Raw genomic sequence first — 27,091 nt, forward strand, 5'->3', positions numbered from 1 at the left:
TGACCAGAGACCCTCCACGAGCCTACATTTTAGTCTTTACCAAGTACTTTATCATCGGACATTCAGCTCAGACACAAACAAGCATCTTCTGAACACAGACATGCTACATTGCCCCATCTACATAAAACCAGTCTCAGAGCAAGAGCAGGCAATAGAGAGCTATCTTTTATAGAGATCTGATTAATTCTTTAAGCCCTAAAAATCCCATAGTGAAAGGCCTTGAGCTGAGAAATATGATCTGTAATCCCAGCGTTTCCTCCCAAGTTTATTTAACTTGCTGACAGAATTTAGACATATTGGCAGGAGACCAACCAGCATGAGTGATTTTAATTAATTAAAAGCATCTGGTAATTTTAATAATCCTTCCCTCACACATAACAGAAGATTTCTGTTGTGAAAAACGGTTAGAGGGAAGAGCTAGAGTTGCTGCTGCAAGCGGAACACACAGTTTATGAGCTGCCTATCTGAAGAGCAAGAGCTGAGTGATGACGACTGCTTAGCAGGGCCTGTCCCTGTGCTCCCCCCTCGTCACCCCCCAGATCCACTCTGCCTGCACTGCAATAGCAGGGCTGCTGCTGCCTCTGGCTCCAGGGGATGTTTGCCCTGCGCCTTGCTGGGTAGTGGAATCAAGCAGCCGGAGTTATCAATCTTGCGCTGTAATAAGCAGCAACATTGGTCAGAAGCTTGGCAACGCTGGAATAGATGCAGGAGCAGCACTGTAAGGGTTAAAACCAATTTAATGCTTGGATTTCAGGGAGTCAATGTTAGGAAACATTTTTTCCTTGGGCTTTTACACCGCTGACAAATAGGGGAGCTTTTACAGTTGTGCTAGAGAGGAGGCATCTCAAGGCACTGAGCAGCAAGGAGTGTACAACAAGATCAGGCCAAAATTAATAGCATCACAGGTCATTTGTTTATTAGCTGAGTCTTAAAAGAAAATTGATGGATTTAACAAATGCCAAAATTATACTGAAATCAGTGAGTTTAAAGCCATTTCAGTCATCAGGGATAACAATGCCACCTTTCATTTTTGACGGCATTGGCCCTGAATAGCATGTCTGGGGCTGCCTATGCTCACTGCGTGTAAAGGCAGGCACCTGGGGCATCCTGTGTAGACCTGTAACCCCATCGGGCACCAGCAGAGAGAGCCAGAGGCTACCGGAGGGCAGTTCAGCCCACCTAGAATCTGCATTGCCTTCTGGACACGGCTATGGTTCAGAGACTGCAGAAGGATCCTGGCATGCTGATGTTCTTATCTTCTTTGGGACAAATCCAGGCCTCTGAGCACATATTCATCACATCTGGGAGGAAGGATGGAAGATTATTTAACCAGCTACTGTCCGGTGCCAAACTCTCCCAATGTTACCACAAAAACACGGTTTTGTGAGCCAGGAGGAAGGAGCTGACAGCTACAGCAAAACTGGTCTGCCACAGGAAATGATATTAGCTGTCTTCTCTACATTTTTCCCCATATTTTACTTCCTTCAGTGACCGAGGACAACTTGGAGAAGTCAGTGCTCCCTTCAGACCATCCACACGGCTACTTTCTGCTTTCCTGAGCTGTACATCTCTGCACTCCACGAGTCTACATCCCATCAGGGAACCGGCAAACGTACAAAACAGGAAACCAACGAAATGCAGTCAGATCAACAGAAAAGGGAAGCAATTTTCTATTTAGATTACTAGTCCAGCCTCTGCTTAGATCTATTTAAACCAAGATCTGAGAGGAAATCACTCTGCTCATGATAGAGCCCTCCAGCTCCATTAATTAAGAGCTAAATGAATTTCCTCTGGCCTACCACTTTCTTAAGCACCCCCAGGAGTTCTCCAACAGAGAGAGACAAGTCCTGGCCGATCCTGATATTTCAGGAGGAAAAAAATATTTTCAGATCTTCTTTGCACATTACAAAAACAGAAAGGCAACTCTTACACCCCTCCTCCTGCCACTGGCCCCATCATCCTCAGTATGTCAGGAAAAAACACTCGTTAATAAACTTGTCATTTTCTTAGTCCACTTACTGTTAAATCTCAAATCAAACAACCACTTCCGTGATACCCACCAAACTCAGGAGAAATAAAAGGGTGCAGCGTATCACATGCAAAATGAAAGAATTTCATTCAAGGATAGCCAAGATGTAGTTTTAGACTTGGTAGAAATGTATTACTTGATTGAAGTGCTTTTCATAGCAGCTCTGTAGGACCCTTGAGAGACCTGCACTACGGAACTGCATTATAATCAGTGTGGAAGACCCTGGGTATCACCTGGAACAAGAGAAGCTTGCAATCCTTTCATTTTCACCACTTCCGAACATATGGTGAGTTTATGGAGCACTCTAGAGAACTGCATGTAGGAATCCTGATTGTAGTTGAGGATTTAATAAAATTAAAGCTGTTTTGATCCTTGTCTTAGTTCTACTTTCTTTTGGTCCCCTGATTCCAAGAGAAGTCAGGAAGGAGGGTGGCTAGGGCTCAGCCTTACCTCAAAGTCGGGATATTATGTTGGTGATGTACTGGTTTATGGGGAAAGGAGGGGTCCTAACGACTCTGTGGCACGGCAGGTGATCTGGCAAACCTGGAAGGCCATAGCTCTGCACCTCCCCTGTCCACGGCCCAGCTAGGCCAGGCATGAAAACTGTCATTTGACAATAGCAGTAAAGTACTTCCTCATGCAAAGTCTTGGCAGCAGCTCTTACCTTACACTCGTCGTAGTCTCTGCGAACATAGAGCAGATAAATGTACCAGTTTCTCCTCTCTAGGACGGGTAACTCTGGCACTGCATGTAAAATACAAAATGAGATTGATCAGCAGGGAACCAGGGCCTGCAGGGAACCACGAGAGGGATTCTGAACTGCCTGGTCTGCAAGCACAACACAACTAATTTGAGAACAGCAATTGCACCCGTCGGTGCAATTAAACTTCTGACTTGAAACCTGGAGCCTGGACATACAACCCATGTCCAGTCTCATTTTATTTCTCAAACTGATGTGTAAAATGCTTTGTTTGAGACAGAGACACTAAATGAGGTCTCTTAGCAGAAAACAGAAAGGTACCACCTCAAAAGGCTTGAGGCATCTGCTCCTTCTGGCGCGGCTACAGGAGCAAGCAGCACCAAGCAGCAACACGTTGGCTACACACACATTTTAATTTAGCACTAACGCTGGTCTGATGGGATTGGTTTTTCCAAATACGCAAGAAGCAGCTTGGGGAAATGAGTTAGATTCACATTTTGGAAGTAGGGCAGAAGAATCAAACTTCTTTAAAATAAATTTCTGGGAGTGAATGAGAAGGAAATAGGCACCACACACAAAAGGAGACTTTGGAGATGTTGCCATTCTCAAGGTGTGAATAATTTAGAGAGGTCGGGCTTGGTTCTTTGAAACTGTGAAGGGAGTATGAAACATCACAGGTCTGAGCTACTATGAAGCTCCTGGCAGAAAAACCTATTTGATGCAGTGGAAGGGAAAGGCTTGTGCTCCGGTGTTTCACTTCTATGGAGCTTGCAGCAGTAATTATGGCAAATCACGAAATGAATGTTGCTTAGTGATATTCGTGTTGGGTTTAAAAGTTTAACACACTGCTGTGCATTTCATTAAGGCTCGAAACGTATTGCTTGGTACTCGTTTCTGCAGCTCAGATGCTGGTAGCTGAGAGGTAACCATAGCAACTGGCAAAAAGCTGTATGTTTGCAAGTCAATATTGTGACAGAAGCATGGAAGGCAAAGATTTTCGCAGGGGCCGAGGCCGCAGGGATGGCCCATGGTCCCCACCGGCAGCCTGCGGCACGGGGCAGGGTCAGATGGAAAGCTGATGTGACCAACTTAGGGCAATGCAGGGATCAGGGATCCAAAAGCTCGCACCAAATGCTGCTCCCTCTCAGACCTTTGTAAGAACGGCATTCGCACACGCACACTCCCAGACCAGTTTAATCGATTTCCAATAGCTTTATGTTTTCCATTTGTTCTTCCTCGTGGTTTCCCAGCAAGTAAGGATTTAAAAGTGGCTACAAAATGATTTTTTAAAAAGCGCTATTTCATAAAGAGCCTAGAGGGCTGCTCTTCTGGACTGCATCGGGTGGTTACCTAATTCATTGGCAGGCTTGTAATGACTTCCTTGTGTAAGTTATTGCAGATGCCAGGCTCTGACAGAACTTTCTTTTCCTAGAAATACAGCACTTAGGGGTACTGGAAGTGAATTGCAGAAAGCAGCCAGACTTGTGTGCTGCCCCTGCGTGGCATCTCCTCTTGCCACTACCCAACACAAAATACTGAACCAGATGGAACATAGGTCTGACCTCCTATTTACTTCAGGTACTCCTTACCTTCTTTTGTAATCGTGGATTTAAAGGTAGGCATTGCAAACTCTATTTAACCATCAACATTCCAATTCCAGTCAGAACTAAAGTATACTTTGCCAATTTGTGCTAGTAATACAGTCTAAAATTACAAAATCCTGTATCATTACAAACAATGGAAACTGTTTTAAATAGGAAACAATCAGAAGGGCCTCCAGACAAATCCCACCTGGTCTCCAGCCTGATGCCAGGAGTACTGCAAGCCTTACCAAGAGGTCGAAAAGAAATAGAGAGCACCATTAAACCTTAAAGCATACAGAAAATCGAGCTGGCTGGGGTGTGTTCCAGCTGAGGTGGGAAAGACCAAATGACGTCTGACCCTACATGAATGCTTTGGGATAAGGATGGCACATCGGCGAGCGGATGGTAGATGGGTTATTGAATTCCTAAGGAAAGGGTTTTTTCACAGTTGTGGGACCAGAAGGACATTACAGTGCTGCCTACACGACCGCAATGCCTGCTGAGAGCAGTGCTGGGAAGGAAGAAAGAGGCAACATTCACCCAAGCCAGCAACACAAACGCTAAATGTCACTGCACTGAGCTGGGTATCGAGCTACAATTGATCCTGCGCATGCACTTCCTAGCGTTGAAAAAAGCATCAGAGACTGAAGAGAACAATGCCACCTGGAAATGAACACAGATTTTATAATGGATTTGAGCGTGAGCTTGATCAATTTACCATAATCTATCTCAAACATCTGCAGCATAGACAGGCACGAGCCACGGCAGTGTTTTCTTTCCTTGTAATCTCCTCTGCCATTGTCCTGCTGCTGAGAAACAAGCAGGAATGGAAAGAAAATGACAAAATGGACACTAACATCTCACAAACACCACCTGCCTTATGGGTCTGAGACTGCAAAACCCAGAAGAGTTACCTAAAAGAGCTGGGCTGGAAATAAAACTGAGAGGAAACAAAAAGGCCATGAGACACACAAGCGAACGGCATTCACATCTGCAGAGATAAAACAGTTTTGCTTCCCCCCGGCAATGCGCTGAGCTATCTCCTCAGATAACCATGTGGAACTGGGAAAACACATGGAGTTTTTGCTCTCCTAAAACACATTTGGAAATAGCAACAAACCTGACTGAGATGACATCAGCATCCTTTTTCCCTAAGACAAATAAATTGAAAAAAGAGAAATAAATTCTGATGTCTTTCGAAAAAGATGTCTGGATTAATTCGTAGATATAAGTGATCTGAACACAAAAGAAACACAAAGATTCATAGAAGAATGTTGATAGACTCCCTGAGTCTACTCCCGAAAGAAAACATCAATGGTTTGACCCTTTCTATGAAGAACTCCAAGACAAACATTATGTACCAAACCTGGTGTGGAAGCCGCAGAGGACAGAGAAGAGAGGAAAGACAAAGAAACTGCGAGGAAATTAATAAATCATTAGACAAGAACTTGCCTAATCCACCCGAAAAGGGCTATGGGAAGCAAAGGACTGTTAACTGGGCTGTATGTTACCCACAGAGTACCTACGAACACAAAAATGGGTGAGGCGTGCCGTGCCGCACAGCACTTGCTGCATCGGCCTCGACAGCAGCACGTGGCTGGATCTGGCCACGGGGCTGCTGCGAGGGGCACAAAGAAAGGAAAGAAGCGCCGGCACCACGCTGCAGACTCCTCAAGGGCAGGGATGATGGGGAAGAGTGGAGATTTCATGTGGCACAGAGCGGTTTGCAATCTCACCCTAATTAGAGGTCGCAACCGGTCGCCCGGGAGGTTTCTGCACAGGGAAAAGCTACCGAATTTGGCCTCGCCGGGAGGAGCTGAGCACATTCATCACGTCCCTCAGGCTGCCTGTAATCCAATTTTCCACCTTTTTCAATACACGGACCTTCAGACGTCCCTCGTATGTAACTGCTGCAGAGCACAGGAAAACACGCTTTTCTTTGCCACCTTTCACACCGCCCTCACCTACAATCCAGTCCCTGCGGGGATGCAGGGACCACAGGTTAGAAAAGCAGTGCTTCTGACCATTCTAGCAGTGAAAACAGATGTATTTTCTGTAAATCATGCTGATCAAGGGCCAGTCAAAGAAAACACAATTATCCCCAAACTGTATTTACAGTGAAAAGGGTTTATAGCTTGTGTAATTATCTTTTCGCCTCTCTTTTCTGAGAGTACAAAAGTCTAGTCTCATTAAGTACCTGTGACAGGGTGCCAGGCACCAAATATATGATTAAATACCTCAGTCAAGAGACAGGCCGGTTGCTCTGCAGTGTTTTGATTGAATTCAAAAGGGAATCCATCTGATCCCCCTCTTTCTCTGTGGCCAGTGATTGATGGCACAACTTGCTCCCAGCAACGTGATTTTTCTTTCTGACAATGCGCCTTTACAGAAGTCACTGGAGTGGAAAACCCGACAGAATCGGAGGAAGATCATCAGGTTTGTGTCTGTGCTGCACTATCATCACTCTTCACTCCATTCATCCTGTTATAGATTTTCTCAAAGGACTGGAAAAAATAAAATCAGAATTGTCCCCTTTTGTGGAAACCTCCCTAGGAAATTACTTTGCGCTTGTGTCTTCATATTGGGTAATTACAGCCTAGATACCAACTATCAAACAGCGGTTTTCAGATTTAATAAAAGCCTATTGAAATTGCTGTAGTGTAAAAAGGGTGTGGGGGGGAAGCACAAACAACCAAATTTCAGGGGGAAGCGATTGCTAAAGCACTAGCTGTCCTCACAAAGAAGGTACCCAGAGACTACTTGTGCTGCAGGCACAGCCAGACAAAGCCGACTTCACCGTAACCGCACAGGCGCAGCCACCAGCCAGCCCGTCACCCGTCCTAGTTACATCCCACTTAAAAACTGGATGCTGTAAAACAAAACCCTGCAGTCTTGAGAAAGCACACCAGCACACAGGTATTTTCAAGATTAATGAACAAGGATGGAATGACTCAAGTCTCTCACTACCGTGGTGTTTTGCTATTAGCAGAGCTGCACCAAAGAAAATATTTGGGACAGTGCATCTTGCTCAAAAAGAAAAAGAGGGGAGCTTTGCTGCAGCTAAGACACAAGGCCATTATCTTGTGCCATTGTAGAGGGCACGGCTCTCTCGAAGACACAAAAGCTGGATTGATCTTTTTGATTTGGGATTCATTTCCCAGTTGCAAGTACTTCTGGTCATCAGCTTAGCATCAAACTCACGGCGGCATAACAACATTTCACCTGCGGCTGGAGGAGGCTCTTCAAACCTGAGATGCAACGTGTGGTTAAGTCTTTCAAAGCCAACATCCACCGCATCCCGTGATTCCCAACTCAGTCTCCTCTAGACGTTTCCTGGCATTATTGCCAGGGATGTGATCGTTCCCACCTGCAGAGTTTGGGGAAGGTTTGCTGCTGGGCATGGCTGCAGTTACAGCCTGAAATGAAGCTCGGTGTTTCCACAACCGTGTTTAATTAGACACCGATAGGAAGGGAAAGGCGAGGATGAAACCAGCTGTGCAGTTCTCCTTCTTGCCTTGAGCTTCACAAGCTCCCAACGTGGGGAAATAAGGTAAAGCTGATGAAATAGAGGTAATGAGCATCTTCTGAATAAAAATAATACTAAAATAATAAGGAACAAACTCAAATGGCTGCTATAGAACAATGTACCAGGGAACTTTGTTTTCCAAAATAAGGTACAAATTATGGATAGAAAGCGTTTTAAGCTCTCAAGCTTTTTAAATTTAAAAACAACAGACTGCTTTGACAGCAGTGAAGCATCCTACAAATCCCTAGCTAGGCTGGTGCACAGACACAAGAACAAGAAATCCTCTTCCTTACTCAGACACCCAAAGGCTTTTGTTGAAATTGTGGCAATATAAACACATTATAGCTTGGGAAGAAAACTAGTACAGGAACATCATCCTGCCTACGCCCAGATCCAGCTCTGGAGTTTGGAAAGAGTATAAATGGAGACAAAATGTATTCAAAATTTGGTACTGATAAAAAATAGCTCAAAAAATCACCACCCAGGGGAGGTTGTTTATGCTACACTGCACTCATTGCATGTGTATATACGCATACATACATGTGTGAGAATACAGGTGTTTGTGTACACAAAAATACCTGTAAAATGCAGAAACGTTTATAAGTGTAAAATACCTGTAAACAACAGAAAAAAGAGAGGATTTTGCAACCGTCTCCTCGCATGGCTGCAGCCATTCCCTCTGTTTAATTCCCTTCTCTGTTTTCCTTTTTGCAAATTGCTGCTGGAACACCTTTAAATCAAACGATAAACCCATATGGTTCCTCCTTATTTACAGTCAGCTGGGGTTAGTAAAACTCATCATGTACTATCCTGATGCTGGAAAGAAAGCCATAATTCATAGCTGTGATCTTACTATCACTTATTAATAGCTTCACGAGACACAGAGAGAACTGGAAGAAGGCTGAAAAACAAGAGCAGGTTTAAACAAAAAGGCAACATTTCTGACTCTACACCTCCCCCTGCAGGAAAATTAGCCAAAGTTATATAAAGAGATGAAAATTGTATCTCAAAGTTGATTTACACACTAGGAAAAAAAGGTGGGGGCAATTTTTGTTGCTAGTTTACATTGCATAAATCTTGAAGAGCAGCCAGCTCAGACTTCAAAGTCAGTGGTTTTCCTGAGTTAAGACATTTAAGGTCTGAGTTCCTCCAAATGAAATGTTTTTATTTGCAAAACAAATACCTGCACAAATTATTCAATATAAATGCCTCCACAGCATGAGCTGCTCAAGTTTAACCTTCAAAAGGTGAAGTGAGAAGGTTACAGAAGTAAAGGAACCAATGCTTGCGACCACCCCAGACCTCCCAGTGGCACAATCAGTTTGCTTACTGGGAAACCTCCACTACCAGCACGAGGCTGGTGAGATACTGCTCTGCAATCCTGACTCCTTTCGACAAGAGGTGGGGAATTATATTTCCCTAAGCACGAATACATCACCCTGAGCACCACGACACGAAGCATTTGATTCAGACCTAAAAGAGCGAGCAGCCTTGGGTTGAAGCTTAGTAACGCACACATACCTTCAAAAGCAAACTAAAAAAGTAGACTCTCGTTTATTGGCCTCAAAAAAGACACCAACCATCTGTTTCCTCTGCACAAGCCAATTTTGAGCATTGATGCTGTCTGCTGAGCAGCAGCACGCATGCTGAACAGAAGAAAAACAAGTCTGAAACAACTTTTGCCATGTTTGCTTTTAAACACAAGCTAATCTAGAAAAAAAACAGGCTGATTCGACAACAGCTCTCAACTCTACGCTGGAGATATTCAAGGATTCAAGCCCCTGGCAGAGCTCCCCTGCTGTTATCTTCCCCATTTCAATGCTTTCACCCTGCTTGATGCCCTGCGCTCGATACCCTGGTAGGCAATGGGGAGAGGGAGCTCCCTTTGGGTGTTTGTTTGCCAGAGTACGCCGCCCCAGAATAAAACTGCACAGGAGGTCTGAGGGATGGAAGATATTTTCCCCCACAAAAGAAGTAATGCTGGCTGCAGACGTTCCCAAAATAACCCTCCTAACCAGCTTCTCATTAATTCCAGTACCAGGAGCGCGGTAGCGATCAGTGCTTTCAGGATTTCCAAACTAATCCTTCTTTTGGCTTAAATACTTATGCTTAGGCTTTTTCTGTCTACGGTGTGAGGTGTTTTGCATAGAAACTGAAACCAAAATTGTTATAAGGCCTTTGTAAGAAAAAGCTTTCCCATTTAAAAGCAAAACAAAATTAAGGCAGGAATAGCACGGCAATTCAGTCCCGACAGCCTCTGAAACTTCCCACTCAACCAAGAGTAATAGCTAAAACCTACCCTCGTTTCATCCCTTGCAAAAGAAGGATATTTTAGAGTTGGTCTTGCAAACGGTCCAGCGCTTCCTGCTACCAGACCCTGTTTCTGAATGCCGCAGTTTTTCCTGACGTGCTGCCTCAGGATGAAGTTTTCCACACCAGACATCTGTCCCAGAACGAAGATTTGCTCTTCCCTACTGCATGGGTGTCATGTCTTCGGTTACATGAGCACATCTACAGCACTGGTATTTTCACCAGGTGCCCTGCCTCATCCTAATTAGGATGAACAAAAAAATAAATCAAGGTTGGGTGTTGAATGAAATTACTGCAAAATATGAACGATACAGTGACTAAATTGCAGGACTTCTGTTACACAGCTTAAACCTTATGGGGCAAAGGGGACAGAACCCGGAAGAAACTAAGAGTCTCTCTGTTAAGACACTGAGATGCTGCATATGAGACATGAAACCTCACTCTGATGCTGGATAAATCACCTACCAGAGCTTCCCCAAGGCAGCCACCACGTGCCCATCCCTCATTTTTGGCTGCCCATGAGACCTGGTACCTCCCAGCACTGACTCCAGCAAGCACGATGCACAGCAGCGATGCTTGTCTACCACAGTGTTAGCGTACACACAGTTTGTAACTCTGGCAAAGCAAGCCCTCGAGCATCAGGGAACCCCGCATCAGTACCTACTTTTGACTATGACCTTGCAGCACCAGGGAATTTGTCTGTGCTGGGATAAACAAGACATCTGGCTATACCCTAAATAAGGGAGATATTTTTGACTTAACACTCCCACTGAGCTGTTCCCTTTTTGGTGAGTGCCCTCATCCCTGTGCAACGGGTGATGTTGGAGAGCTGGGCAAAAGCCAGCGTGTAATTTTGTCACGAAAGACTCAGGGGCTTGGATTAATGTTGCACAGGCAAGGTTAATTGTGACATTCTTGAGTGGGATGCACCTCCCTTAACTTAGGCATCAGAAAATTAAGACAGCTGAGTTATTTGCCTTGGGCTGTCTTTGCAGTAAAGCAGAGGAATACGCATCCTCGGGGAGAGACTCATCTCACCCTGAGATAGGTGGCTGGGAGAGATCAGAAGGGTGGCATTGGATGGGGCTTTCCACTTACTAAACACGAGCACAGGTGATCTGCTCTGACCTGGAGCTGGATATCAGAGCCATCTAAGTTAAGAAAGATTAATCCCGCCCTTCCTAAATTTGTTTGTTGCTATTTTAGTATATATTTTATTAATTTCACAGCAGGAGATGCCATTTCATTTGTAAGCAGTACACCAGACAAACTAAACTGAATACTTTAAAATACAAAAGAAACTGCCAGCACCGAGAACTTTTAAAGGAAGATCAAAAAAATAAATTCACCAACTTAAATGTCATCCTAAAGTAGTATGTTGCAATCGTACGGCTAGATCCCCTAAAGCAGGGCTCCTGCACCCCATATATATAGGGTTAGACATTTCTTAGTTATCAAATCAGCAAAAGGCACTCACATTATACTTGCTTGCTACAAGAGTTAGCACTTTTCTGGCACTTTTCATTGTCTAATTAAGTTTGCAATAGGTTTAAGAAGCAGATATGAATTTTTATTTTTACAGGGGGGAAATGAAATTAGGCTGACAGCTGCCAAAAGATGTAAAACCAGAACTGAAACCATAAAACGTCTGATGTAAAAGTCTGCACTAAAATTTTACGGTGACACCAGCCTCGACATAACAACACACCTACCACACTTGACCTAAAATGAGTCCCCGTGTTATCACAGATATTAATGTACACACACAAGAGGGCAGAGCTGTACTAGCACATTCAAACTAAAATGTTTCCAGTTCTTTATGGTGCGGGGTTGTTGCTTTGAGGCGAAGAGGATGAAGCGTATTACACAATTTAATTAACCCAAAATGGTAACTCACCTTTTTTAACAGCACTCTACAGAACTAAAAACATCTGCATCAGATTCTGCACAAAACACGTGTGGCAGTGCTACCCGCGTATCAGAGATGAAAATACTATCTTTTCATAGAAAACAATCACCAACCAATCTGTATTATTTGGAAATCATTTTCTTTCAGCAAGTTTTTAGGTTCAAATGGGCTACAAAACCTGGCATGCACATGGCCAAATGGAACCAAACTTGTATGTCCAGAAACCAGGAACCACATTTGTGTCATTGAGTCCCCCCCCAGCATTTCTACTAACATATTTTCTTTTTGACACACTTAAAAGTACTAATTAATTTAACTCAAGGGCGTCGTTTTTTATCTGGATTTCTCAGGCAGCTTCACTCTTACAAGTTCAAAGGCAGCTTTGAAGCTGGCTCAAAGAATGGATTTATATTGATTTATCAGGAATTCAGAAATGACCGGATCTGCAGCGCATAGAACCAACTCACCAGGGCACTATAAAGTTCCTGCTCCTCAGAGCGCTCGAGCCATTAAAATACTTGCAGGAGCAGGAGGGATGCCCATCGGTTCATCTGCATGAGCCGCCTAGAGAGAAAGTGAGATGCATTTGGAGGACACAGCATAAAAGACGCCTATCTTTTTCTGTATAAGCTGGAAGTTATTTATAATGCAACAGTCACATTTTGAGATCGTCACCAGCACTTCCTAACTACAGTCAGTACCAGATAAAGTGAGTTTACTGCCCATCAAATTGGCACCAGCAACTGTTTTTTTATTAGAGCCCAATGACGACATCCTTGTCTTCAAGAATGAGGACCTACGTGAAAAGGACAGCACGATCAGTATTTGAGCTAAATATTGACAGGGACAAGAATAGCTAGACAAGAATAATACCCAGCACTTGAGAATGTTTCAAAATTCAATTAAGCAAAAGAAACTACTCCGGTAAGATGCAAAATACTGGGACTTTGTCATCTATCCAAAACCCAGGTTTCTGTGTGGTAAAAGAGTTTTGAGAAGCTTTGAGCCACAAAGAAGAACACCCTCCTTACCGCAGAGTTTAAGAACAGGACAAAGCCACTGCTTTAAAACATCTGCTCACATTATATGCTTCCCCACTTCTGTTATCTAGTTTGGCTGTAATAGCCAAGTCTACACCAAACTTCGCTATTACGTACAAAGCGACACTGAGCACTTGTGTGTTTACCACTGCTAAACCTGTCTCATTGACTGTTTGGGTCAGTACCTTACTTTGTCCCTGGAAAGGAGAGTGCTATAAAACCCGAGGGAACTTTGTTTCCTCCCCTTTGGTGGCCCACATTGGCCTTACAAGCCATTTTGGCTAGTTCAGCTGTAATTATACCAGACAGAAGTGGAAACCACATTAAAAAAAAAGAAATCAGATGAAGACTCACAAGCCTTGAAGCAGCCAGAAAACAGCCAGACACCTGGCTGATTTTACAGAAGTGCTCTGATGTGAAGCGATGAGTGTGTTAAATCACCCTGCGGGCAGAGCTGAACAGGGAACACAAAATTTCTCCCTTCTGGTACGCTCATACATCTTGCCTGCACCCTTCAGTACTATCTTTAGCAGCACTCAAACAGGTCAAGTAGTAGTCTGCAGTATATTACTTTTATATAATATTTTTCACTTAATGTCTCCAAATGTTTTGTTAACTGAAAACCTGCAGCATCCAAACGCTGTCACTGAATGTTAGACCAATCTTCTCTTTGATAAATGTTAAAAAACAAAGCTGAAGCACTTTGCCAAAGGTCACAGCTAATCCAAAGCAGAATTCCTTTGCTATAAACATTAGAAAAATCTTACCTACAATGGATCCAAAAAATATCCTAATGCCCCGGACTGGGGAGGACACTTAATCCTTGCTAATCCTTTTGCAATTCTCAAGTGGGAGATTTTCTCTTTGAATATTATCAACCTACCCTGTCCTTGGGTACATGTAGCGGGGTTGGTAACAATTCAGAATCGCCTTCTTCACAGTCTTAAGGGCTTCTGGCCCACGTTTTTCCAGCAACTCAAGTGTACTCCACTTTACTTTGCTACAGTGTATCTAATATGTTAGGGTTTTTTTAGGATTCTATCCTGTTATTAAAAATCCATCACTGTATCTCAGCAAAAGCTGGGGTCTAATATTTGTGTAGAAATCCAAATGCAAATCCATTAACCTCTGAACTGTTATTAGACTAACACGAGAGCCCAGAACTTGCTTTCTAAATAATATTTTTCATGACAAAGGGAAATAAATTCAAGTTCCATACCATAAAAGCTCTATTCCCAGCTTGTATTGTTGACTTTCTCTGCTGCGGCACTATCAGTTACCATAAAATGACTTGACTGGCCTGCGTGGCAAAAAGAGTGGAGAGCCAGGAGACAGTCGAGTTCAAAAACCGGTACAGCATTTTGGGAAATATCTGATTAATTTAAAATGCAGCAGGGAGATTAAAACCCCATCTCAGCAGGCAGATATTAACTCTACATTGCTTCAAGGAACAGAGCTTCCTTTATTCCACCACCAATTGCTTGGGAAGAAAATATCAACACAGGGAGAGTTATGGATCTTGATGTAGCAACAAAGGGAATTGATTTTCAGTGCAGCTCTCCCCACAGGGGGTAAAGGACAAAATAATGAACGGTTTTAGCTACTAACGTGTCAGTTACTGAATAATGGTTGTCAGCAAGTGCAGCTACAAGATACTCGGAGGGGCTTGCCTTCCGTCACCCCCTTTAATTTAGATTGCTAGGTTCAGAGGTTTTGACCCCGATTGCTGCAGTGCCTTTCCCCAGCACCGCCACAGCCTGCTGCAGACCCTCTACACGCTTGTTGGATGCTCACTGCTCTCCCTTTGGGCTGACCTGTCTGCAGGATGGGCTCTCTTCACTCCAAACCCCTCGGGCTTTCACAGCCACGTGACTGACTCATCGGCCCCGACAGCTGCTAATTCAAGAGCAATTTCTGCCTCTTATCTCACAGTTATCCTTGTTTAACAGCCAGGGTGAAAAACACTGGTTCGAAGTTTCCATTTTAAGTCGTCTCCCAGGACAGGATCAGTCGAGCATCCCTGTGAGGAGAACCAGGCAGCAGCGAGGGGAAGTCACTGGGCTCTCCAGCCGTGCGGTTCGACACCACTCGACGTGTTCTCTTCTGCACAATTCAGACTGAAAACGCAGCGTTCCTTCCGGCTGAGCAACAAATTCACATTTGTAGCTTCTCATTCAAATTACTTTTTGCAAATCTGAGATGACATTTTCTGAACCATCCATTTAATGCCTTATATCTACCCAGGACAAACACGGGCAAGCTGAACCCAGCCACTGCGATGACTTAAGTTAGAATTCAGCGATGACTTGGTCATAGTCTACTACATCTGCGTGCAACGACATTATTTAGTTATTATAGTACACGCTCTGTTCAGGCACAAATTTTATCCACACCAAACCACCTGTACGAGAAGAGCCTAAGCTACTGTATCACACAGTCTCGTATCTCTTCGACCTGCTTGCACTAATTCTAAGACTTTTCTCACCTCCCACCTGAAAATACAATGCAGATAACAAAGGCAGATTGCTGCAATAGAAAGTTACCGTTCGGTGCTTAAAAATGTCAGTTTAAGATAACTTTAGCAGTGTTCTTCTATACAAACACACCTGATGCAGATTTGCCTGGCTCCTTAAGGTTTACCACAACTCTCCTCAGCCAAACTACATAGGGACAGAGACTTCATTAAGAAATTCTAGAAAAAATCCTGTTTAAAAAAATCTGTCACAGGTAAGAGATGCTACTCTTCCCTGCCAAAGTCCCCAGAAGAATACACAACATCACTTTCATTTTTTCCACTCCTCTCTTACATATCTCCAGCACCATATTCACACAGGACAGTTATATCACTCCCTATAACAAATCTTGCAGCTGCCCTCATTCCTAGAGATTAACAGGCAGCTTAAATCAGCTTTTACCCACTGTACTGAAGGCAAGAGAGTCAAATATTAAATGGCAAAGGCTTCCAAAGTATTTAAGAACTACCTGTGGTGAGCCAGGTCCTGGAGGTGCCCCAATTTACCTTGAGACACAGACATAATTACACAAGTCACAGGCTAGAATTTGTGTCTTCATGATAGCTCATTTTGACTCAAGAGTCGTACAAGCGAGACCCAGGGGCACCAACAGTTGGATTTCATTTACAATTTCCCCCTCTGGCAGGCAGCTGTGCAAACACCCATGCCAAATCAAGGAGGCAGAAGGAATATTGGGTGGTGACGGATGCAGACCAATTCTTCCGTGCAGCCTGAAAACCCAAAGGAGCGTTGGTGGCCCTTTTTAAAGAAGCACCCGGCTTGCTTTTGAGGCTGTCAATGCAAACTGCTGAGTGGGAAAGAAAACTCCTCCTCGGCAGCCGCAAGCAAGCAGCGCTTGATCAAACGGCAGGCAGGATCCGCAAAAACGGTCCCATTAAGAAAGTCACAACTGCCTCCGTTCGCTCTCCCAAACAGTCAATATTAAATTGCTCACACTTAAAAGCAGGAAGGCTCTCGACTGACAGTTTAACAAGCAAGCTGACAGAGGCATGGCAGCTTCTACCCAGTACACCTCTGCAGCTTGTTCGTAAGGTTGATGGCCCCATCTTTCTTGCTCAGCTATTCCGTTCACTCATGAATTATGCAGAGTTGATTTAATAGACCTCAGCCCTCCAGGAAAGAGCAGCGGAGTGATCGTCCATCTCTCGGCAAACACCATCAGCCTGATCCCTTTGCAGCTGTCTTAGAGAGCTGAAGGGGATGCTGTCCTGAAAAAACAGGCAGAAGACGCAGCCTCCCAGGGTCAGGGCAAATATCGTAGACGTGGCTTGCATGAGAAGGCAGAACAAGGTGGGGTTACTGCGGATAAGGGGATCAGTCACAATCTTTATAGAACTGGATGGAGAGCAACCAACCAGTGCCTCCATGGAAGCCATACTAATTGTTGTGAAGTGACAGCCATCCCTGCCCCAAAAGAGTTGCTGGTGGAGATAAAAGTTTTAGATTTATTTTTACTTGCATACGGGCCCGCAGCAGTAGCAATCTCTTTTTAGCTCCAGGCAACGTACCAGAGGCTCACACTCATGCAAGCCAACAACAGTAGGTGTATACAGGGCTAGGTGAGGTTAGCCTGGCCTCCCCCCAAAAAAAAGGCAAAGAGGCTTTTCCAGCTTCCCAGGGCCAGTTATAGCACTGTGCCTACATGCAAGACAAAGAACTTCACCTTTAGGCAGAAAACACAATGCCCAGTTGCCAAACAAGCTCCTTTTTAATGCCAGCATTATCACCGGGGCACTCTCCATCACGAGGGATACAGAAACATGGAAGATTTCCTCCCAAAGCATGCTCTGACAGGAACACCACACATTCAGGGTAGAAAAAGGCCAAACTGCAGTGTTCCCTACCTGAGCGTCCCTGAACTAAACAGCAAGGGAAAAGGCGGACTGCTTCTGACTTGCACTGTCAGTATGTCGGGGTTCTGGCAACACCGCAGAGTTCACTCCTCATCATAACCTGAGCTGATGGGGCCCTGGGGGTGCTTGAGTAAGGGAAATGCAGAGAACCCAAACCTCACAGGTACAAGGTCTCTACAATGAACAGATCCATACAGGGAACGTGGGCACAGCTGAGAACTGCAGAGAAGGAAACACTCACAGAGGGCACTGGGGCAAGTCACACCACAAGAGTGAGGGAAGAGGGGGAAGGAGCGGCTGCACCACCAAGCTGCGCTGCAGGCTTTATGAGACCCTTTCCAAAATATCAGGATTTAGTCAAATATTTCGAATCAATAACTCAAAATGCTACTGATCCAGTTCAGATTCAACCAAGATTTCAGAACAACTCAGAGACTTAACGCCCATTTTTGGTATATAACAAAGAAAAAAGAAATAAACCTATAGTTAAAACCAGTTACAACCTGACTGGTTTGATCCCAGTTGCACATGCTTTTACTTCAAAACTTGGAAAATGTAATGTGAAAAAATCAACGAGACATGATGTTAGTTTCCCATTTTTAAAGCAAAACATTATTCTGAAGAATGCAAGTATACACACAACCAAAAAGGAGAAAAACAGTCATATTATTTAAGAAGGTAGATGAACATCAACTCATTAGCAAGCCAAGAAGTATGTAACCACTAAAATAAAGTCTGTTAGATTATAAGATGCAGCCTGTAGGTACAATCAGTTAGCCAGCAAAAGCACAGAGCTAGTGCTGACATAGACCCTACAAAAAAAGTACTTGTACTCAGCAGCTTGCAGTCTAGAAAACCTTGTCTTTTCCCAGCAGACATTTCTTTCTTACTAGACAGCTGCACACACTATGAAGAAATCTTAAAATCAATCTGCCAAGAAACACAATCGTATCTTAAAACAAACCTTTCTTAGGATGGGGTTTTGGAGGTTGTCTAGCCACTGGCAATGTAGAAACCTGAAAAGACAGAAAAGAGAAGTATTAAATACACCAGGCAAGGTTTCCTGAAGGCACATTCCACAAAATAATCAGAAAGGACAACCGGCAAACCCCAAAAGAGTGCACAAAAATAGCATCACTGCTGCTAGACAAACTCTGCCCTGCCAAGCACTAATCTTCCGTATCCATAGCTCGTTTGAGATTTCCACTCACCATGTAGATTAAATAAACCTGTTTGCTTTACAGATCGTTCATTTTTTGTAGGTTCACTGCTATTGATTAGGATTCCAGAAAGCAATCCATGTTGTACATGTTCACATTAAAAAAAAAATCAAGCATTTAAGATGCTACTTAGAGATCACAGGACAAAATGTTAATAGTGTGTTATAAACGTTTATAAAATTAATCAGAACAAAGTGGTTTCTGAGAAGTGAAGGAAAATCATAGACAGCCTCTGTACTGACCTACATGAGAGGCACAAGGCTGTTAAGGCTCAGACCACACCTGAGAGGAGCTCACTCCAGAGAAAGGTAAGTTTCACAGTGCTTCTTAAAGCGTTTTGGGGTCATCTTTAAAGGATTTATTTAGGGCCAAGGTGACCTAATTAAACACTCAACATTCTGCCTTTTCTTGGTCGAGAAAATGACAACGTGGAAGTCACCCAGAGAAAGAGGAGAGAGAGTCAAGTGCCTTCTTCCCAGCAGGTGCGTTCTCCGCACACTTGCAGGCTGCTAACCAATCCTTGATGTTCTCTTGAGAAGAAGTTGAATTACTCTTCATGAAGATGCAGTCTTTTAGGGAAGAGAAGTGCATGCTCCAGAACACAGGGGCACAACCAAAGGCACACCTAGGGCAGACTCCTGCCCTAATCGCTCTGGGAGTGCAGCGACGCCATGCCACGCAGGGCAGCAAACCTCACCCAACAGACACTGCCCACAGCTCGCGGCCAAGCAGGCAGCTTGTGGAAAACAAACCCATTGGGGATTTTTTCTTACTTTGCATCAAAATTGAGCACTCGCAGAAGTTACACAGGATCACCCAGGGGAAATATTTTCATTTTTGCCTTCCAGGTCTCACAGGGAACAGTCCTCAGACAGTCCTCGTTCCTCTTCTTATAGGATTTTATAGACTTGTCCCACCTAAACAATTTATTTTTTTTTTTACGGTGGAGTTTCAGCCTACCTACTTGTTCCTTTCAGTGCTTTGGGAACATTTTTAGGTCTAGTTTTCTGGCTCCTACCAGCTTTGTTTCTTAATTTTTAATGTTTAGTCACTTTTCTGGTTGTTAATGAGAAGTGCAGTGTCGATCCTTTTGCAAAACTACCTAACTCCAAGATCTTCTTTCCAAGCAGCAGTAATGAGTGCAGAGAACTTCTTTTTTGATATATTTTCAGTGTTTTTTTTACCTACACATCACCCCCAACTGTCGCTCAGCGGCTTCTCCAATTCTTCGCCTCCCACCACCCCAAACACTCCTCGTTTGGCCAGCCCCTGCGCGGCTGGGTTGGCACCGGCGGGCTCCACAAATCACCTCGTTCTCTCCTTCCTCCTGCCCTTCTAATACCTCCCCACCCTCCTGGGAGCGAGAAATAAGCCAATCCCCCAGACGTTTCCCACACGGAACGCCTAAAAACCCTTAAAATCGCCTCAAGAAGCGCCCCGAGGCGTCCTTCCAGCCCCCACCCCCTTAAATTGAGCGGGTTTTTAAGCCCGGGCCGCTCCCCCACCCGCCCCTCGGCCCCGCGCCCTCCCGGCGGCCCCTCACCGGCCGGCCCTGCGGCTCCGCCATGGCGGCGGCGGGCGGACGGCGCCGTTGCCGGGGTTACCGCGCGGCCCAGTTCCGGCGCCGGGCCCGCCATGGCGGCGGCGCCGCGCGGCGGCCGACGGGAAGGCGGCGGGGATGGAGCCGGCCCGCGCCCGGGGTCTGAGGGGAGTCCGCGGCTCCTGAGGGGAGCCCGGCTCGTGCCCGGAGCTTCACGCCCATAAGCGCCAGAGCCCCCACAGAAAAGGGTCCCTGTTTGTTACAGACGCGTCACCCTGCCCGCCCCCCGCTTTAAAAAGGATTTAGAAGACGTGACTGATTCGTAATCGTGATTACGATCAAACAACACCAGAGGTTTCCCCTGAGGAGCAGAAGCCCTGTGGCTTGGGCACACGTTTTGGGAAATGCTGAATAAAAACCAAGGGTAAAGGCCCAGCCCCACTGAAACCACACTGCTCCACGAGCAGGCATTTTACAGAGGCATTTTAATACGTATTTCGAATAGTTGAAGCCGAAGTAGCCACTGCCAGGGTAGTAGGCACGGACAGATCTGCATCATCCCACCCCTCACCCGCCAGCCCTCGAATCGCAGCAGGAAACCTTTGACAGGTACGTATTGCCATCCACAGGGAATAAATAAAATAGTGAGTGGGGTGCCAGCTGAGAACTGCATTTCACATCACCGCCCTGCCTGGGAGCTGCCCCTTTGCCATTTTTCCCCCTCGAGGCTGGCAGAGTGGGAAGAAGCTCCGAGGACACTAGCCTGGCGAAAAATACCACAGGAGGAATTCCTATACAGGAGTAAATTTAATAAAACCACCACCAATTGTTTACTTTAACATAGCTCTTGTTACAGAAATCATAAAAATGGACTCAGTAGCTAACTCATTAGTTCTTTCCCCTTTTAATTGAAAAATACCCCCACTGATTTCAATTTCTACTGCACTAGATGGAGTGTTAAATATTTGCCAGGACATTATGCCCAGTAATCGAGCCCAAAACAAACACAAAGACAATTCCATCATCTTTCCTTTTCAATGTTACGACTCGTTATAATGTAAGTGAAACTTAACAGCAAGGAATGCTCCATTTGACAGATGAAAGGGGGAGGGAGAGGAGATCCACAGCCAAAATCTTGGAAGAATCTTTTGAGAAGTGGTGCAAAATACCCCTCCTTTTCCTGCCTCAGAACTAAGGAAAATAAAAAAAAACTCTAACCACACACATACACACACTTCCTCCAGGTTCAGAGCGCGTGTCCTGCGTGCGTGGATGGGAACAGCTGAGTCTGATTTGGGCAGGTCAAGCAGTACCAATGTGGGGAGAGAAAAAAAATAAAGAAAAAAAAGGCAAAGCATCCTGAACCACAATGTACATTCGTCACTAATGCGGTGCACACCGGGTTACCGAGTGGCAGGAGCTGAGCGTGAGGGGACGGGTCCGTCGCCAGCAATAGGTACACACAAAACCACAGAGGCCACGGATGTAAAGGAACTGCAGGAAGAGGAGAAACCCAACTTCTCTGGTAAAAGCCTTCAAAAAAAGTCACTACACCAGCACACGCTTCCCCCACCCCATCGCAGGGAAAACAGAACAAAACAAAAATAATCAAACTGAAAGAAAATGCACAGCAAATAGACATAATCTTGAAGATTTTTAAAGAATAAATATTTTTTTTGTAATTAAACATTATGCAAACACGTGCCACGCTTGCTCTTTGTCCATGCATATGCGCTATATACAACTTTGAAAAATACTGTGTTGTCCTCTTTTTGTTTTAAAAGTCATATACAAATTTTTTTTCCTTGCTGTGTACCCCCCTCCTCCCCTCCCCAAGAATCACCTTTACAAGGAGCCAAATCGACATTCATCCGTGTACTTGGGTGGCAGAGAGGAGGAGGGGGGCGGGAGAGACATCCCCCCCTACCAAAGTACATCAAAATGGCTGGTTTGGACATGAAAAGCAGTGTCAAGAAATTGGTTTAAATTTCATCTGTACTACACACAGGAAAAGAAAGATAGAAAAGAAAAAGGAGTCGGCTTGGAGAATGAAGCTACGTTACAAGTTAAAGTTGGAGGGTTTTTTTTTTTTAGTGCGTCTGTCACACTCTTATTGGCCGCCTAGAATACTGTTGTACAATGGTTTATCTACCTTTTTTATTACAATATAATTTACTTAAATTTTCTGTTAACAAAACAGAATCCCGGTACTACAGACCAGCGGTGTAACAGGCGTAGTGCCTTGTGTGTGTTTTTATTTTTATCGCATGAGCACTCTAGATGGTAAAGGTTTCAGAGTTCGTTTTATGCGGGGCCAGTCTCAGTCCTCAATGTACTCCCACAGGTCCTTCTCGTAGCCTTCATGCACATGCTGCAACAAAACCCTTCGTCGACTCTCGCAGTATCTGCAGCAAAGGGGGACAGCACAGAAAAGACAGGTTAGGAGGCACTGCTTGTCCCAAGCATTGAGTAATGCAAACCTACATTAAGCCTTGCTTCCAAAGGGGAGATCTCCTGAGAAGGGCTTTGTATTCGTAGCCAGTTAGTTAACAGCACTAATTAAGACTTCAGCTATGCCAGTCACTCACTTCAGGTCCCTGGCTGGAAAACCATGCAAATGTATAGTTTCCTGTGCAAAAGTATCCCCAAAGCCCCTATAGCTGAGAAATCTGCGTTGATAACTGAAAAATGAAGAAGGGGTGGCTGCAATTTGCAGAAGCCAGAGCACAGGTTAGTGGTGACATCTAGAACAGGAGGGAGCTCTCCTCAAAGGTGCACTGATGCCTGCTCACTGAGCTGTATATAGACAATTCCAGGAGCTAGCTGGGCAAAACCCCGGAATGCTGACCCTGTTTTATTCCCCTCCAAAATCCCTGTACAGATGGAAGTGGTAGAGCATTGAGAGGTGGCTACAAAAAGGGCACTGGCCTGGACGGAGGGCAGAGGTCTCACCCCACAGCTACTGAGCCTCAGAGGGGCGCTATGCCCTGCAACATCTTCCCACCTACACACTTAAAACTGACAAAGCTGCAAATAAAGCTGATCCCAGAGTTAGGTACAGTCCTACCAGGATCAATGATAGTGAGGAAAAGGGATATCATAGGAACATATCAAAAGATGCCATGTTCATTTCAGGTGCGTTAGCCAACTAAAAAGATAAAAGCAGAGAAATGTTTAAAGTATTCAGGTTCCAAAAGCAAATTATAAATAAGCAGCAGGCAATTCTGGATTAATCCCCTTCCAGTGGAGCATGTCCCTCTGCTCACTAAAAGGAGCTGCACAGCAGAGGCATAGGAGGAGCCCCCCAGCACAGTGCAGGAGACCCTAACAGAAAGCTATCCAAGCATAGCACATGCCAACACACAGGCAGGAGTGCAAGAAATACATCATAGCAGCCTCGACTCAGACATGTTTAATGCCCTAATACTGTTAGCATTCAGTATCAGATCAGATCAACAGATTTATCTGAATAAAACTGTTCTGGCTCTTCTCCTTGCCATCAGCTGTTGCAACACAAGTCTTCGTACACAAAGTCCCACTGATTTTTACAAAGCATGCAATAATGAACATGCACAGTTACTGCTTTCCCAACTTCAGTTATTTTGTTGTTGATGAGAGGGTCAATTCTGTTTTCTAGAAATACCTTTGCAAGCTAGGAAATCAGCTTCCCAGTTCTTTAAACCCCATCTGACCACCTTGATAACATCCTTGGTCTCAATCTTGCATCACTGTAACCAGTACACAAAGAGCACTGCGCAGGACATGATTAAGACATGACTGAACTAGTTAATTAGGGACCTGCACAGGCTTGACAGATGCATACTGTTTTCCCAGAAACTTGAAGGCAGACTTAGGATATATGTTGTCAGGCAATTCAAGCTATACAATTTTTAATTTCTTCTGGATAGCTGTAACCATCTCTAGAAGAGCATCCAGTTTCACAGAACCAAAGCAAACAGCTGCTTGAGTTGAGATACCAACTTAGCAGCCATTTTAAAGGCTAACTTAAAAGAACTTAACCGAAGAGAAGGTCTGAAAGCCTTGTCCAGTCCCAGCCCTGCTGCCAGACCCTTTGGCAGAATTGGCCACAGGCCCACTGCGAGTTAATGGCTGCTTCTTCCACTCCCCAGCATCCCTTAATCACTAAAGCTTACCCTACTTGGGCATATTTTTTTTTTGCCCCCAACCTAGACATCACAAGTTTAGCGACTCTGGCAAAATGCCTCAAAAAAAATGCAAGCCATAATCCTGTGACTCATCCACATTTACAGCTTTGTACTTTTCCACTGTGCAGAAGCGATTCCCCAGGGACCGTAAAAAGCACTGGCATTTCTGTCACCTGGGCCCCACTTCTGCTCTCTTTCAGGGTTGAGCAGGTTACTCTCTCCTTCTTCAGTACAGCTTTTGTGCACCCACTTTTTGCTCAGGGGACACACTGTGCAAGCAAGACAATGAAAACAGCCGTCTGCTTTCTTATGGCAACGCAACCTAGGCCAAAGTCGTTGGTTGGGAACAACAAAGTCACTCCTTGTTCTTCTTTGGCAGGTCCTGGCCACTCCCCAGTGCTCCTTCTGTGCAGTGCATGAAGAGCCTTTGCTTTTGGTCACAAGATTTTTCTGTTCTGGGCTTGAACCTTCTAGCTACTGCTCAGCAGAGCAGATGCAAGGAAGAGCTAGGAGCCACCTCCCCCAAGGGCTGGTCCCAGCAGGGACATAAAAACACACTGCCAGCATCTGCGTGAGGGCTTCACCGCCAGCAATTTCAGGCTCTGGCACAGGACACTGCTGTTCTGAGATGCCCAGGGACAGGCTGATGATCACAATGTATGGCAGAGGGCCAACAGCAAACAACTTCCCAGGGACATGACTCTGGAGAAAACAGTAACTTGGCAAATACACATGCCGCTACCTACCACAGGGGATGGCATTACAGGTGCTAGAGCAGCTTTGAGATACGAGGATTATTCAGAAACAAACCTGTACTTATCCTGTACTTTCTGCTTTATGTCTTGCAGCGAATCTTGGGAGATATCTCGCTCAAGGTACCCAGAAAGCACCTCTGTAGCATTCTCTAAGTCTGCTTGGTTATTCTGCAAAGACAAAAAAATATGTATTTTTAGGTGGAAGGAAAGATTTTTTTTCTGTCAATCCAACCAAAATAAAAAAAAAAAAACAGGGCAAGATATAAGCCATGTAACACTCCAGTAACCTGCTCTGAGCACCGTGACTGAAAAAGTAGAAATTTCATTTGATCAGAAGAGAACTGTTACACCTACCAGCAAGCCCTATTCCTTCCTCGATCTGCAATATTCTGGCAAGCCTAAGGAATCTTTTCCTTACTACTACAGCACGGTACAAGCCAAATGGTCTCCCATTATGCCCCTAAGTCTATTTCCCCCCCCCAGCACTGGCACAGCTCTACTGACTCCTGGTACACACAGCTTTGACTACTGTTCAGTAGTTCTGTGCACCCTGACCACACAGCCCAGAAACCTTATGCTTAAATTCTGTACATAGACCAGTGAAGGATTGCTGTAAACCTTAAATAGCTAATACAGCTTCACGGGTGAAACAGACTGTGTAGATTGTCAAGAGCAATTTTAATGGTAGTGCCCTTGGAAAAAAGTCAGCACCAGGGAAAGGCAAAACACCAGCGTTAAACTTTAATACATTCTTTTGCCAGTTCAAGCCAGAACCTCAATCCCTTTTTTTGTTGTTTCCGACTGCAGCAACAAGTAGCAATATTTCATCCCCCAGCAGAGGATCTACAAAATGCCTAGTAGGGCCTCTACCTTATAGACAACAATATTCAGAAAGACTCACTTCTGTACAACTGGGGACAACAGCTTCTCCAAGCATTACATCCCTACGCCACTTATCTTTGTGATCTGAACTCCTGACAACCATGTTTTCTCCTACCTCAAAGATAATGGACTGATTATTCTTTTTGAGGTAGAAGGCAAAGACGTAAGTGTACATGAGTGTGGCACGACACTGGCAGAGGACGTCGACTGCTTTCTTCAGGAACTGCACCTCGATCCACGACATGTTGTGCTGCTGCATCTCCTCCATTTTCTGCTTCACCTGAGCATAGAGCTTGTGCTCAAAGCGCAGGCTCTGCATGTGGTTCATATAGCGGTTGCAGTAGAATAGGTACCTCTGCAGGGCTGCTCTGGATCGCTGTGTTAATTCCCATTAGGGAAAAAGAGAACAAATAGTTAAAACAAAGTAATGGCTGCAAGAGAAGTAAGCCCTTCACAAGGCTCTTCCTGACCCTGAGAACGAGCTTCCTTTCCAAAGGTGTTTCCTCTCCTCACACGTTGGCCAGATTCAGATGGCGCCAGTTTGCACGGCACTGTTAACCCTGACATTGTGCACAGAGGAGAGGCCAGACCCACTGCAGCTCCCTGTCATGCAGGGGACTTCCTAGCACAGCTGCAGCATCCTCACTCCCAACCTTGAAAGTAATTGGAATCACATTGCTGAAGCCTTTTTTTTTTTTTTATTTCAGCCTCCCCTCTCAAGTTACAAGGACTTAAATGCTTCCAGTGTCACGACAAACAGCCAGAAGCAGATTTTCCTTTTTTGGCTAATAAGGAATTCTAATTAAACAATTATTGTGCTTGTGTTAAGAGGGCAACCTTAGGTTGCCTAGGCATGCCGATTACAGAGCAGGGGAAAGACGCGATGTGCTAAGTAGTACAAGAGAACCAAGATGACTCAATACACAGCCATTAATCTTATTTTCTTCTCACTGACAGATCAGCTGAAAACAAGGACAACATGGGCATGGTTAAACTTGCAGAGTGGATGTACAAAGGTAGCACACGCCAGCCAAAGTCATCCCT

General features: G+C 44.8%; 2 protein-coding genes across 3 annotated transcripts in view; both read right to left on the minus strand.

Moving 5' to 3' along the window:
- The window catches only part of BBS4 (Bardet-Biedl syndrome 4), a 44,717-nt gene extending 24,357 nt beyond the window's left edge, over positions 1–20,360 (minus strand). Inside the window, exons 1-3 of one of the 2 annotated variants that reach the window (XM_035566657.2) lie at positions 20,248–20,360; positions 18,449–18,500; positions 2,694–2,773 (exon numbers count right to left, since the gene is read on the minus strand). In XM_035566657.2, coding sequence (XP_035422550.1) covers positions 2,694–2,773; positions 18,449–18,500; positions 20,248–20,271 — 156 coding nt within the window. In that variant the 5' untranslated portion in view covers positions 20,272–20,360. Of the gene's footprint in view, positions 1–2,693; positions 2,774–12,524; positions 12,622–18,448; positions 18,501–20,247 lie in introns of those variants that run through there. The other variant, XM_050712908.1, reaches the window with a different exon arrangement.
- A 676-nt stretch (positions 20,361–21,036) lies between these two features.
- The window catches only part of ARIH1 (ariadne RBR E3 ubiquitin protein ligase 1), a 55,794-nt gene continuing 49,739 nt past the window's right edge, over positions 21,037–27,091 (minus strand). Inside the window, exons 12-14 of the mRNA XM_035566760.2 lie at positions 26,163–26,423; positions 25,221–25,333; positions 21,037–22,649 (exon numbers count right to left, since the gene is read on the minus strand). Of these exons, the coding sequence (XP_035422653.1) occupies positions 22,565–22,649; positions 25,221–25,333; positions 26,163–26,423 (459 nt within the window). The 3' untranslated portion in view covers positions 21,037–22,564. The remainder of the gene's footprint in view (positions 22,650–25,220; positions 25,334–26,162; positions 26,424–27,091) is intronic.

Source organism: Cygnus atratus, chromosome 11 (genome assembly GCF_013377495.2).
Source record: "Cygnus atratus isolate AKBS03 ecotype Queensland, Australia chromosome 11, CAtr_DNAZoo_HiC_assembly, whole genome shotgun sequence".
NCBI classification, from domain to species: Eukaryota; Metazoa; Chordata; class Aves; order Anseriformes; family Anatidae; genus Cygnus; species Cygnus atratus.